The sequence below is a fragment of the Aotus nancymaae genome, unplaced genomic scaffold (assembly GCF_030222135.1).
Source record: "Aotus nancymaae isolate 86718 unplaced genomic scaffold, 86718_ANA_hifiasm-v0.15.2.pri h1tg000032l_0, whole genome shotgun sequence".
NCBI classification, from domain to species: domain Eukaryota; kingdom Metazoa; phylum Chordata; class Mammalia; order Primates; family Aotidae; genus Aotus; species Aotus nancymaae.
In genome coordinates, this window is record NW_026988445.1 from 17,275,259 (window position 1) to 17,289,708 (window position 14,450).

Below are 14,450 nucleotides of genomic sequence, written 5' to 3' on the forward strand. Positions count from 1 at the left end.
CTATTAGTAGAAGGGTAAGCTAACAGACCACTGGAACAGAACAGGAAACCAAGAGACAGACCCATGTATAAATGGGATATATAACCACTGTGTTGTTACAAATCAGTGGAGAAATGATAAAATATTCAATATGTGGTCCTAAGACAATCATTTACCAATATATAGTACCAATTCCGAGTGGCTTTACCACCTAAGTGGAAAAAGAAAAGTTTTTAAACTTTTATAGGAAACTACAGGGTAATACTTTCATAATTTTGATATAAGACAGAATTGACCAAACAAGTCAAAAAATATACAAATTTAAAAGACTAATACATTTGATTATATTAAAGATTTTAAAACTTCCTTTCAACCAAAGGAACAAAGTTACTATAATAAAAAGGTAAGCTACAGATAGGGATAATATATTTGCATATCATTTATTCATTCATTCAACAAATATGTATTTTTTTCTTTTCTTTTTTTTGAGACAAAGTCTCACTCTGTTGCCCAGGCTGGAGTGCAGTGGTAGAATCTTGGCTCACTGCAACCTCCATCTCCTGGGTTCAAGCAATTCTCCTGCCTCAGCCTCCTGAGTAGCTGGGAATACAGGCATGTACCACCATGCCCAACCAATTTTTGTATTTTTAGCAGAGACGAGGTTTCACCACGTTGGCCAGGCTGGTCTTGAGCTCCTGATCTCCGGTGACCCACCTACCTCAGCCTCCCAAAGTGCTGGGATTACAGGCGTGAGCCACCGTGCCCGGCCTCATTTGACAAGTGTGTACTGAGTGTGCATTATGTGCAGATGCTATCCTAGGCAGTGGAGATATTACAAAGAATAAAACAGACAAATCCCTATTTACATGGAGTTTGCTTTCCAGTGGAAAAGACGGTGAGTAAAATGTACAATATGTTATATATATGATTTTAAAAAAACATGGAAGGGAGATAGGAAGTGACAGGAAGGACATGGGCTGCCATTTTGGATAGGATGGCTAGGAAGGTGTGCTAGTTTTCTATTGCTACTATAATAAATTATTACAAACTCAGTTGGCTTAAAGCAACACAAATCTGTTATGTTACAGTTTTGGAAAAGGGATTTACTGGGTTAAAATCAGGGTCAGTAAACCTGGGTTTCCTGAGGTTCTAGGGGAGAATTTGTGTCCTCACATTTCCTAGCTTTTAGCGGCTCCTTGCATTCCTTGGATCATGCCCTCTCCACCTCCACCTCCACCCCAGACAGCAATCTCATCACTTGAATCTGTCTTTATTATGACATCTCCTTCTCTCTCTTGCCTCCCCCTTGCACTTATAAGGACCCTTGTGATTATACTGGGCCCTCCTGGATAATCTAGGATAATTCCCACCTCAAGATCCTTAAATATAATCACATTTGCAAAGTCGCTTTTGCCATTAAGATAACACATTGACAGGTTCTGGGGATAAGGATGTGGACATCTTTGAAGGCCATTATCTGGGCTACTACAGAAGGCCTCAATGAGGTGACATTTCTTCATGAAGGAAGAAGGGAGCAAGAAATCTGTGGGAAGAATAATCCAAGCAGACAGAGTAGATGGTGCTAAGGCCTTGAGGCAGGACCATGCCTAATCTGTTTCTGAGCAGAAAAGAGGACAAAACAAAGTTAGCAAATAGTAAATAAAAGGTAATGGAATGGTGGTGAGGGCCCCATTACGTAGGGCCTTGTAACAACTGTGACCTTTACTCTGAGGGAGATGAGAGTCCTTGAAGAGTTTACTTATTGCAGTGACATTACCTGATGTATGTTTTAATGGAATCACTCTGCCTGCTATGTGGAAAAATAGTTGAAAGTTAATCAAACTTGTAAGTGGGAGACCAGTGTATCAATGATGTATTGTTGCATAACAAGCTATCCCAAAACTGAAGAACTTTAAAACAACAATTTATTATTTTCATGATTCTTTGGGTTGGCTGGATGGATTCTTTGCTCCACAGTGGGGATTGCTGGGTTCATCATGCAGATGCATTCAGGAGTGAGTTTGGCTGTGACTGGTATGTCCAAGATAGCTTCACTCATGTGTCTGGTGCCTCAGGTGGGTTGTCTGGAAGGAATGGGCAATCAGAATCCCCACGTGGTGGCTCAAAGTTCTAAGAGAGCTGAAGTAGAAGGTGTCAAGCCTCCTTAAGGTCTAGGCCTGGAACTGGCTCAGCATCATTTCTTCAAATTCTATTGGTCAAATCAAGCCAAAAGGCCAGCTCAGTTTCAAGAGGGGAAAGGGACTGCATCTCAATAAGGAGATCGACATCTGTATATAGTTAGGAGGATATTGCTCTATTTCAAGTGAGAGATGACTGTAACTTGAGTTAAGGTACTAACAGAATTTAGGGAGACTGGTTGTAATCGGAATATGTTTTGAAGGTAGATCAAGCTGCCATAATAAAGTAGCATAGACTGGGTGGCTTCAACAACAGAAGTTGATTTTCTCAACAGCACAAGACTGGAAGTTGAAGATCAGGGTATCAGCATGATTGTGTTTTGGTGAGGACTCTCTGCCTGGCTTGTAGATAACCAAGCTCTTCTTGCTCTGTCTTCAAATAGCCTTTCCTTGGTGTATGTGCATGGACAGATAAAGAGATCTTTCCTTATATAGCCACTAACTCTAATGGATCAAAACAACACCTTTATGACCTCATTTAACCTTACTTTTCTCCTAAAAGTCGTGTCTCCAATTATAGTCACACTAAGGGTTAGGCTTTAACATGAATTTGGGGAGGGTGGTCACAGTTCAGTCCATAGCAAATAGGATATGGAATGTGAAAGAAAGAGGAGTCTAAGATGACTCTAGGTTTTAGTCTGTTCTGTTGGAAGAATAGAAATTAATTGAAATAGGGAACACTGCTGAAGAAGTAGGTTTTGGAAGATGGTTATGTTCAGTTTTAGACATGTTAATTTTGAGAAGCATGTTAGACACTCAAGAGAATATACTAAGTAGGTAATTTGATATGAGTTTGGACTGAATATATGAGTTTTCTAAACTGATGATATAAAGTGGGGAAACTGTTAGATTATAGATGGCATTTAAAACCATAAGAATGGGTTCAACAAGAGAGTAAGTGTAATAGAGAAGATAGGAGGACTTCTGGAGCAATTCAGTGTTTGGGGAGGTGAGGAGAAACCATAAAGGACTAGAAGAAGTGGCTACTTAGGTATCATAGAAGGAGAGTCAAGAGAATGTGGTTTCTAGACACAGGGAATGATGACTGTTTTAAATGCTGCTTCAGGGTCAAGTGAGATGAGGAGTAAGAATGGACCATCAGATTTAGCAATGTGGAAGTCACTGCAAAATCCCTAGATTTTGACAAGAGCAGTTTCTGAGGAGTGGTGGGTGAGAGCCTGATTAGAGATAGATCAAGAAGAATGGGAGAAGTAGAGATAGTAAATGTTTGTGTCCTCTATGGCAGCAATCACATTGTCAGGAATAAACCAGACACAGAAATATTTGTTGAAATATTGTCATACCTAAAAAGTACTTTACATACTTTTTCATTATGGAGTATTAAAATAAACTTAAGCCATATTGTTTAATGCTTTTCCCTAATAATAACATTGAATTATCTATATATTTACATGTATACAGTAAATGTACATATATATACGGTATATTTATAAGACTTGAATGTTTCCTATTGGTCTTTTAAAAACTTGTTTTAACAGCTTGATTAAAATATAACTCACATGTAATTCACCATTTAAACTGACTAATTCAATAATTTGTAGCATATTCACAGATATGTGAAACTATCACCCCTGTTAATTTAAGAACATTTCCATCACCACACAAAGAAACCCCACATCCTTTAGCTGTCACCCCTCCACCTCACTGTTCCATAGCCCCCACCCTAAGCAACCATGAATCTACTTTCTATCTATAGATTTGCCTATTTTGGACTTTTTGCATCAATGGAATTATACAATAAGTGGTCTTCTGTGACTGCTTTCGCTCAGCATGTTTTCAAGTTTCATCCATGTTGCAGCATGGTTAGCACTTCATTCCTTTTTACTGCCTAATGATATATCATTTTGTTTATCCATTTATCTACCAATGAACATTTGGGTTATTTCTACTTTTTGGTTATCGTGAGTAGTGCTGCTATGTACATTTGTGTTCAAGGTATATAGTTAACAGTGGAATTTCTGGGTCATGTGGTAATTCCATGTCCAACTCTTTGAGGAACTGCCAAATTGTCTTCTAGAGTGGCTGTACCATTTTACATTCCTACCAGCAATTGATCAGGGCTCCAATTTCTTCATATCCTCACCAATTATTGTTTTCTGTCTTCTTTTTAAATATAGTCATCCTAGGGGATTTGAAGTGACATCTCATTGTGGTTTTTATCCATCATTCTTTACTTCTTCAATAACAGCTTCCCTCTCCTGTGTTATAAAACTGGAACATCCTTTTCTCCTACTACATCCTAGTATTGCTTGAAAAATAAAGCTGCGAATTTATTTACAATAAAGGTAATGTGTACACTTCACAAAACCACTTTGGATCCCATAGATATCTTTTAAATATTATGGTTACCTTTTAAAGAACAGAAACTCTAGATTCTTACAATTCTCCATAATCTCTCCTATCCCAGGATTTATTTATGTAATAACAAAATAAGGGAAATGCTGAAACAGATAATCTCTTAATTATCTTCTTCTCTTTACTTGATTACGTGATTTTTTTTTTTGAGATGTTGTCTCGCTGTCGCCCACCTGGAATGCAGTGGCAAGATCTTGGCTCACTGCAACCTCTGCCTCCCAGGTTCAAGCAATTCTCCTGCCTCAGACTCCCAAGTAGCTGGGACTACAGGCACGTGCCACCACACCCGGCTAATTTTTTTGTTTTTATTTTTAGTAGAGATGGGGTTTCACAGTGTTAGCCAGGATGGTCTCGATCTCCTGACCTTGTGATCTACCCGCCTCGGCCTCCCAAAGTGCTGGGATTACAGGAGTGAGCCACTGTGCCTGGCTATGATTTTCTTTCAATATCCAAAACCAGTTTTTGAGGTTAGGTCTTGCTCTGTGGCCCAGGCTGGAGGTCAGTGGCACAGCGTCGGCTTACTGCAACCTCTGCCTCCTGGGTTTAAGCAATTCTCCTGCCTCAGCCTCTGGCGATTACAGGTGCAGGCCACCATGCTCAGGTAATTTTTGTATTTTTTAGTAGACACAGCATTTCACCATGTTGGCCAGGCTGGTCTCGAACTCCTGACCTCAAATGATCCACCTGCCTTGGCTTCTCAAACCAGTTTAGATATGTGATTTTAATCTAAGGGTGACCAATGAGAGGATTTATGAACTGAGTAACAACAGTGCAATTGAAAGGCTTAGTGCTTTATTCAGAGTCAAATACAGGCAATTAGAATGCAACAGGAGGCCAAGGCACAGTGGCTCACTGTAATCCCAGCACTTTGGGAGGCCTAGGCAGGTGGATTACTTGAGCCCAGGAATTTGAGACTAGCCTGGGCAACATGGCGAATCCCCGTTGTCTCCACAAAATACAGAAAACAAAAAAAATAGCTTGGCTTAGTAGCATGCAGCTATAGTCGGAGGATCACTTGAGCCCGGGGAGGTTGAGGTTGTAGTGAGTGAGCCATGTACTGCGTCCTAGGTGACAAAGTGAAACCGTGTCTTGGAAAAAAAAAAAAAAAGCAACAGTAACAAGTAAAAACAACACCAGAGGTGAGATCTTACTAAAAATCTTTACCTTCCTCTCCCTGACTTGGGGTGGTAGTCTTCCTTTAAAAAACAAACAAAAAACCGTTTGCCAAGTACCAAAACTATGTGTTTGAATTTGAAGCAATAAAACAAGGAGACAGAGAAGGGATGCAGGTTGCTACAGACATTGAAATCTGTTTCCTGAGGAAGGAGTAGCTACAAGTTGGGACACCTGGGGAAGCCTGGGGTAAACGCAAATGCAAATAAGTGCTGGGAAAGTGCTCCTGGGATTCACCTCCCTTAAATACTTTCAGAAGTCTTTATAGGTTGTGAAACTTAGTGTTCTTATCATTACAATTATGGGAAAAAGTAGAAAGCAGTTCAGGTAACATAGCTGTAGTTGAACAGGCTAGGGGAGTAGTGGCTGGAGAAAGAAAAGAAATATAGTTGATCCAGGTTTTGGAAAGTTGAGATCTTGCTATTCCAGGAGAGTTAGAAAAAAAATACCCTTTTCTCCAACTATGATACAGTAAAGTGAGTATTGACTCTGAAAGTGTTCATAAGTACTGGCTTCCTTGGATCTAGAGGGAGTCACATTAAAGTGGCTAAATTTGTATCAGAGTTGCCTTTTTTTTTTTTTGCATGGTCAAGTTATTTCTAAACAGAGTAGGGCGAATACTGGTAGATCAGACGTCACTCAAACTCGTGAGAATTATCTGTTCAACATCTGCAAAGCAAGTAGCCCAACAAGCAGGGTCCCCAGGAGCCTACTTTATCCTCAAGAAATCTGCTCAATCAATTCATGTATTCGCAGAGCTGCAAAGGTATGAGTGGTGATTACCTTCCTGCCACAGCAGACTGTGCCTTGTAGTTACTGCCATATTCTAGCCAAGTTATTTCATTTACTGTTCTTTTGTTCCTAAATTAACAAGAAGACTGTATGTACAACACATGACTACAATATAGAGATTATTTAGAGAAAGCTTAAAATGTACTTGTGTTTTCTCTACTAGGCCTAGGGCACCCCACTTACCAAGCCTTGGCCTGAGTTTCTCTCTAGGGGGTGCTGAATTGCCACCTACTTACCCATCCTGATGCCAGGAACATGATGCTTCAAGAAACATTGATAGAGGCTTACAAGACGCAGGATCACAGCGCTGAGAAGCACTGGGGCTAGGGTGGGCACAAAGTCTAGATATGACAGTACCTACCCATAATGAAAGGCCCACAGTTTAGTGGAACACACCTGCTATTACCTTTCTCTCTGTCGTATTGTCTGAGAGAGCCCTGGTGGGAGAGGAGTATGGTATCTAATATTTAATTGAGCATTTATATGTGAAAGAACGTCTTCACAAGCCTTAACTCCTTTTGTCCTCAACCCTATTAGGCGAGTACTATTCTATCCCTATGTTACAGATAAGGAAACGGAGGCACAGAGGTTGCTTACTTCATCAAGGTCGCCCAACCACTCTGTGGAGGCAAACTGAACACAGGCTGTTTGGCTTCTGAGAGCCAGTGGGGAGGAGGGGGAAGCGAAGCGACAGAGGTCGGTGGAGGAGGGAGAAAGCGGGAGACGGGCAGGGGAAAAGGTGGGAGGAGACTCGAAGGGCAGGCCTTCATGAGAGAAAACAGTACTAACACCATCCACTGATCGACTCGCATATGTCCATCCCTTAAAGCGCCTGGGAAAGTTAAAAAACTCCTAGTTCTGTTAAGTTTCTCCCTGGATCCTGAAAAAATCTTCCCAGATGCCCCGAAGAACTCGAGGGCTCGCTTCTTTCTCACACCTCTGGCTGGGGCTCCAGAGGTCCCGCTCCCGCGGACGAACTACAACCCCTACGATGCACCGCGCGCGAAGTTGGGCCCCCCGCTAAGGGAAGGGTAAGTGTCCCGAAGGTGCCTTCAGAAAATAATTACGAACGTTTTTGTCGCTTTCCCACGATCACACAGATCTCAGCTCCAGGAGGACGCATCGTCTTCTTCTTAATAGTGCATGCTGTGAGGCGTGTAGAGTCGCTCTGTCTTCAGGCACAGCAGAGGGCGGCCGCGAAAGCGCGCGCGCGCGGGGGGGGGGGGGTCCCCCGACCACGCGAGGGGCGGAGCCAGAGGCGGTGGGACCCCGGACGCAGGCCGGAAGTAGGCGAGGGGCGACTTCCGGCCACTGCGTAGTAGTCGGACAGGCTGCAAAGGGCGCCTCCGCAAACTGTTTTCCTAGGCTCGGTCGGCCTGCACCTTGCGCTTTCCTCTCGCTCCAGGTCCTTCAGTCTCCGCTCGTCTCACCGTAGGCTGTGACGACATGAGCAACAAAGAAGGTGGCGTCCTCGACAACATGGGGCTTTATTTATCCAGAGGGGGAGGTTCTCCAGTATTTTTAGGCGATTTCCCCCTTTTCACCCTTGAAGGATGCCTTCGTCCCTTGCAGACTCGGGGGCGGCAGCCCTGGTTCTCTCCCCGGCCGGATTGGCCCTGTTTACACCTCCCTTTTTCTTAAATCTTCGAGGTGTAATTTTATCCTAGTTCAGTAATTACTGTAATGCCAGATCAAAGCACCAGTTGGTGGAGGCTTGGATGGTTTGCTTGGAAAGGCCTGGGCAGCATCTCTGTCGGTCTGAGGAGAAAGCCTCTTAAGTCGAGGGCCCTGTGGGTATCTGGTTTTAAAGGGAGGAGGAGGTTTGCCTATGTTCTGTTTTGCAAACTCTTGGTGATGGAAGATTTCTCTGACTTTTTTTTCTTCTCCACATAAGGATCAGGAGGGTTCAGGAAAAGGAAGCATGACAATTTCCCGCATAACCAAAGAAGAGAAGGGAAGGATGTTAATTCATCTTCACCTGTGATGTTGGCCTTTAAATGTAAGTTCTCTGCAATGTAAGTTGGTGAAGGGGAGAGAACAAAATTATTTAGCCATGGTTATGCGCAAGAAAACAGTCCCTAAGAATTTCCATGTGAAAATTTAGCTGGAGGTTTTGTGATGGTGCTAGATCTACCCTAAAAGTCTGGATTCCAAAGGCCTTCACTTTTATGCCCCATTAAGAGAAACATTAATATTAGTAATCAGATAAACATGACTTAAACACAAGAAACATTAAACATTAGCTAATATTAGACATGCCACATACTCAAGAATTATGTACCTGGTATTTACTCATGTGTTATATGCTAAAATATATTTTCATTTAGTGTGTATTTGTTTCTTCTACTAGACTTGAAGATAGGGACGGTATCTTTGTTTTAACTTTAACACTTTGCACAGAATGGGAGCTTGTTATCTATTAGTAAATCTTGTATATCTATAGACACGTATTTTCACAGTCGCCTTTTCTCAGCATATTAACTTGGGCAAGTTATTCCTCATTTCAAAACAAAACAAAATCCCCTTCCTTTTGTCCCCTTTTATCCATTATCCTTTATCTTATATTTCTGTGATTAAGGAATCTGGGAAGGGCTTAGCTGGTTGATGATTCCGATTTGCAATCTCCTGAAACCTTGATTCCGAAACCTAGATTGGGGTGGAAGGATCCGCAGCTGTTGACCGTTTGGGCCTTTTGCCTGCAACCAGCTCTCTGTTCTGTCCACATGGACTTCTTGTGCTGCTTAGGTGTCCTTGGGTGTAGTATCTGGCTTCCTTCAGAGAGAGAGAGAGAGAGAGAAAGAATGTGCAAGAGTGCAAGGAGGAAACCATAATCTCATTATGTCTTAATCTCAGACATCAGACACTGTCATTTTTGTCACATTGTATTTGTTAGAAGGGAGGCAGTTAACTGCCTCACTTCCTCAGACAAAAATGGAAAAACCAACAACAACAAAAAAAACTGCCTCACATTGAAGGGGAAGGAAATTATATCCCACCCTTTGGAGGGAGGAGTCTCAAGTGATTTGTGGATATGTTTTAAAACCATAGTATCTACTGTGATCTTCAGAAATTTGAGACACCTGGCTGTAATTGAATAAAAAGCATAGGGGTACAGAAGGTGGAGTTGCTTCTAACTTGGTGTCCTCATTACCCATCTGCTGAACTACAATTTTCTTTCTTTTTTTTTTTTTGAGACGGAGTTTCGTTCTTGATACCCAGGCTGGAGTGCAATGGCGCGATCTCGGCTCACCGCAACCTCCGCCTCCTGGGTTCAGGCAATTCTCCTGCCTCAGCCTCCTGAGTAGCTGGGATTACAGGCACGCGCCTCCGTGCCCAGCTAAGTTTTTGTATTAGTAGAGACGGGGTTTCACCATGTTGACCAGGATGGTCTCGATCTCTTGACCTCGTGATCCACCCGCCTCGGCCTCCCAAAGTGCTGGGATTACAGGCTTGAGCCACCGCGCCCGGCCTTTTTTTTTTTTTTTTTGAGACAGTCTCCCCCTCTGTCACACAGGCTGGAGTGCAGTGGCATGATCTCAGCTCACTGCAAAACCTCTGCCTCCAGGGCTCAAGCTGTTCTCCTTCCTCAGCCTCCTGAGTGGCTGGGAATACAGCTTTGTGCCCCCATGCCTGGCTAATTTTTAAAAAATATTTTGTAGAGACAGGGTTTTGCTATGTTGCCCAGTCTGGTCTTAAACTCCCGAGCTCAAGCAATCCTCCTGCCTCGGCTTCCCGAAGTGCTGGGATTACAGGTGTGAGTGAGCCACTGCTCCTGGCCTGAACTACAATTTTCTTTAAGACGTAGCTCAAGTTGCTTCTTTCCTGTGAACACATTCTGATTTTTCTTTCAAGCTGAATTGGTGACTAACATTATGAAATTTTTATTGAGCATCTGCTGTGTTCTGGCATGTATTAGTAGTGAACAAGAAACGTGGTGTCTGCTTTCCCAAACCTTTTACATATATTTGTTACAGCATGATTACATTTTATTTGTTTACATCTCTGTCCCTTATACAGACCTGAGCTTCTTGAGGATAGGAACCGTACCTTATTTTGTGTTGATAGTATCCGACTTAACAGTGGTCATTAATACAGCCATAATAAATAATGAATACATACTGATTATCTTGAAATATTAGGCAAAATCCTGACCTAATTATTATCTCAGTAATAAAAGACCAGATGTATTTAGGTCCTTGTCAGCTACTAATTTAGTTAATAGTTTAAATAAGTTCTTGTTTCTTTTCTGGTTCATGCAGTATACCTGATTTGGTGGGTGTTTCCTATGGGCCAGGCAACTTTTGGGGCTGTGGAGTGAAAAGACTTCTGAAATAAAGGCATTAAGAGAGTTAAGTGGTTAAAGGGTATTTCAATGTATAGAGCTTGAAAAGTTCAGAAACTTTATACTTGAAATTTGCTAAATAAATAGGTCTTACATGTTTTTACCACAATTAGCTGGGCATGATGGCTTGCACCTGTAGTATGCTTATAGTCCTAGCTACTCCGGAGGGGCTAGGGCAGGAGGACTGTTTGAACCTAGAAGTTTGAGGCTGCAGTGGGCTGTGATTGGACCACTGCACTCCTGCCTGGGTGACAGAGTCCCTGACTCAAAAAAAAAAGAGGTTAACTGTGTGAGGTGATGGTTATGTTAATGAGCTTGATAGTGGTAATCATTTCATAGTATATATCAAAGTGTCACAGTATGTACACTATATATATATATACACACACACATATACATACACACACACACACAGTTTTTTTTTTTTTTTTTTTTTTTTTTGGCGATAGCACCTTACTCTGGCCCCAGGCTGAAGTGCAGTGGCATGATCTTCATTCACTGCAACCATAGCCTCTTGGGCTCAGGTGATCCTCCCACCTCAGCCTCCCCAGTAGCTGGGACTACAGGCATGTGCCACCATGCATGGCTAATTTTTAAATATTTTCTAGAGACAGAGTCTCACTATGTTGCCCCTGCAGGTCTTAAACTCCTGGGCTCAAGCGATCCATCCCCCTTGGCTTCTCAAAGTGCTGGGATTATGGGCATGAGCAAACATGCCCGGCCTTAGGATTTTTAACTGTCAATTATACCCCAGTAAAGGTGGAAAAAAAGGCAGGAATTTAAAACAGGAAAAAAAATTTAATAAATTTGAAGAAAAAGTGTAAGTTTCTTTTTTTGGAGATATTTATATTATTAATATATGTGGTTAAAGTAATTTTTAAAACTTTAACTTTTTGTTACATAAAAGTAATTTTTGTTTAATTACATAAAAGTAATTATGTATCACTTTGTGATAATCTCTTGTTTACTAAGTTCCTTTTTTACAACTTGTACAGTATTCCCATTGTGAGACTGAGTGGTAAAACCTAGTTAAATCATACCTTTATTTAAACAGGAAAATATTTTAGTTACTCGAAGAGCCTTTTTCATTTCCATGTAATTTAGAAATAGATGATTTTATTCTCTTCATTTTTATAAAGTATATGATAGTTGCTTTCTTACATATAGAGACAGTACTTTTAGGTACAGACTGTTTCTGCCTTCCCAGTGGCTCATACCTGTAATCCCAGCACTTTGGGAGGCTGAGGTGGGTGGATCACGAGGTCAGGAGTTCAAGACCAGCCTGGCCAAGATGGTGAAACCCCATCTTTACTAAAAATACAAAAATTAGCCAGGCGTGGTGGTGGACACCCAGCTACTCGGGAGGCTGAGGCAGAGAATTCCTTGAACCTGGGAGGCAGAGGTTGTAGTGAGCCGAGGTTGCGCCACTGTACTCCAGCCCAGTCAGCAGAGCGAGACTGTCTCCAAAAAAAAAAAAAAAAATTTAAATCATTTCCCTGTTTTTTTCCATTCATAAGATTTACCAAGTGTTTTGGAAAAGTTTAACACAAAAGCTTACAGGTCTGTTGGAGGAGATTTAAAAGGGGTTACATGGAAAGTCTTTTTTTTTTTTTTTTTTTTTTTGAGATGGACTCTCACTCTGTCACTCAGGCTGGTGTGCAGTGGTGTGATCTCATCTCATTGCAACCTCTGCCTCCTGGGTTCAAGTGATTCTCCTGCCTCAGCCTTCCAAGTAGCTGGAACTACAGGCGTGTGCCACCATGCCTGGCTAGTTTTTATATTTTTAGTAGAGACAGAGTTTCACTATATGTTGGCTTGGCTCATCTCGAACTCCTGACCTCAAGTGATCCACCCACCTCAGCCTCCCAAAGTGCAGCGATTATTGGTGTGAGCCATCACACCCGGCCCAGGAAGGCTTTAATGAGAAGCACTAGCTTCCTGAGAAAATTTCATGAGATGGTGTAGTTTGTTCAACTCAAACTTAAACCCAGGATCTTTAATGTCTGAGCAACCACTTTGCTATCAAAGTTTGAGTTAATTGCATTAAAAGGGGTTGTCAGATGAATATTCTATTGTTGAATTATCTGAGTAAAGAAATATTATCTCTTAAAATTTATTTTGATATAATCTCAAATTTTAAAAATTGGAAGACTAATGGAGTTGGAAAAATAGAACAGAGAACTTATATATATCCTTGACTTAGATTGACCAACTTTTAACATTTTGCCACTTTGGCTTTATTATTCTCTTTATATATGTAAATTTATATGTCTAAACATACATTTGTTCTAAACCGTTTAAGAACAAGTTGCATTCATCATACCCCTTTACTTGTTAGTACTTCAGAATATATTTCCTAGGAGGAAGATTATTCTCTTGTATAACTATAGTATTGTTACCAAGTTCAGGAGATTTAACACTCACACAATACCTGAATCTACAATGCATATTCTGACAGTTGTCTCAATAATGTTCCTTCTAGCTTCTTTTCTCTCTAGTCCAGTAATCTAGGACAGGATCACATGTTACATTGTATTGTCTCCTTTTAATTTTCTGTGATACGGAACAGTGTCTCAGTCTTTGTCTTTCATGACAGTGATATTGATTGAAGAATATAGGTCTTATTTAATAGAATATTCCTCAACTTAGATTTGATTAATATTCTCTCATGATTAGGTTCGGATTATGCATTCCTGGCTGGAATACTACATAAATGATGACTTTTTTTTCTTTTGGAGGGTATTGCAAGGGACTAAGTAATGTAAGGCTTCATAAGGAGTTTGGAGTTTGTTAAATGTAATGCAGAGTCATTAGAGAGTCTTAAAAACTAAAGTATATTTTAGAAATGTCACTCTGGCAGTTATAGAAAGGCAAGGTGGGCAGAAGCAGACCAGGCAAGAGACTATTTTGTAGTACAGGTACCGTAAAGTATTTGTAAGGTAACTTAGAGATAATGAAGTAATAAAGTAACTTAGATTTGGATGACAGTAATGAAGCTGGTAAGACAGATTCAACTGTGCTTTATAAAATTAACATATTACTATTAGTAATTTATATTTTATTAATTCCAACTGCATTAGCATACATTTCAAAAAGTAATAGCTAAGCAGCAAAGTAGTAAGACATTATTCCGTGTTAGGGGCAGTGTTTATTGGGCACATGGATTTGCAATTCCTTTTCAACGATTTCTTAGTTCCCAGGAGATTGCATACCCCTGGTCACGTTTATCTCAAACCGCAACAAATGCTCTTATCCAGTATGTTATACTGCTTATGACTTCAACAAGCAGTTCAATCAGAAAATGTTTTATGAACATCTGCTGCTAGACACAGATCTATGCTCTGATACAGTGGTGAAACAAGTCAATTTACAAATAAATAACAATATAATTTTAGCTAGTCAAGGATAAATATAAATCAGTGAAGTATGGTAAGGAATGGAGAGTAAGGGAGGTGGGAGGCAGGTGATTCTTAAGCAGTCCTTGAGCAGAATATTTGAATGATGAAAGTGAAACGTGAGATGATTAGAGGGAATAGTGTTGTAGAGAGAGGCAGTAGCAAAAATAGAGGTATCAAGAAAGGTGCAAGCTT

General features: G+C 40.9%; 1 protein-coding gene and 1 long non-coding RNA gene across 3 annotated transcripts in view; one reads left to right on the plus strand and one right to left on the minus strand.

Annotated features, from left to right (window-relative positions):
• Nucleotides 1–7,681, minus strand: part of LOC105722369 (uncharacterized) — a 65,837-nt gene extending 58,156 nt beyond the window's left edge. The window contains exon 1 of the long non-coding RNA XR_010345112.1: nt 7,590–7,681. This is a non-coding gene — a long non-coding RNA (uncharacterized LOC105722369). The remainder of the gene's footprint in view (nt 1–7,589) is intronic.
• Nucleotides 7,682–7,818: 137 nt separating this feature from the next.
• Nucleotides 7,819–14,450, plus strand: part of TSNAX (translin associated factor X) — a 39,957-nt gene continuing 33,325 nt past the window's right edge. For both annotated transcript variants that reach the window (XR_002479654.2, XM_012459868.3), the window contains exons 1-2: nt 7,819–7,980; nt 8,413–8,517. Coding sequence is in view for 1 of the 2 variants with exons in the window: in XM_012459868.3 (XP_012315291.1) it covers nt 7,965–7,980; nt 8,413–8,517 (121 nt within the window). In the remaining variant the exon portion in view is untranslated. The remainder of the gene's footprint in view (nt 7,981–8,412; nt 8,518–14,450) is intronic.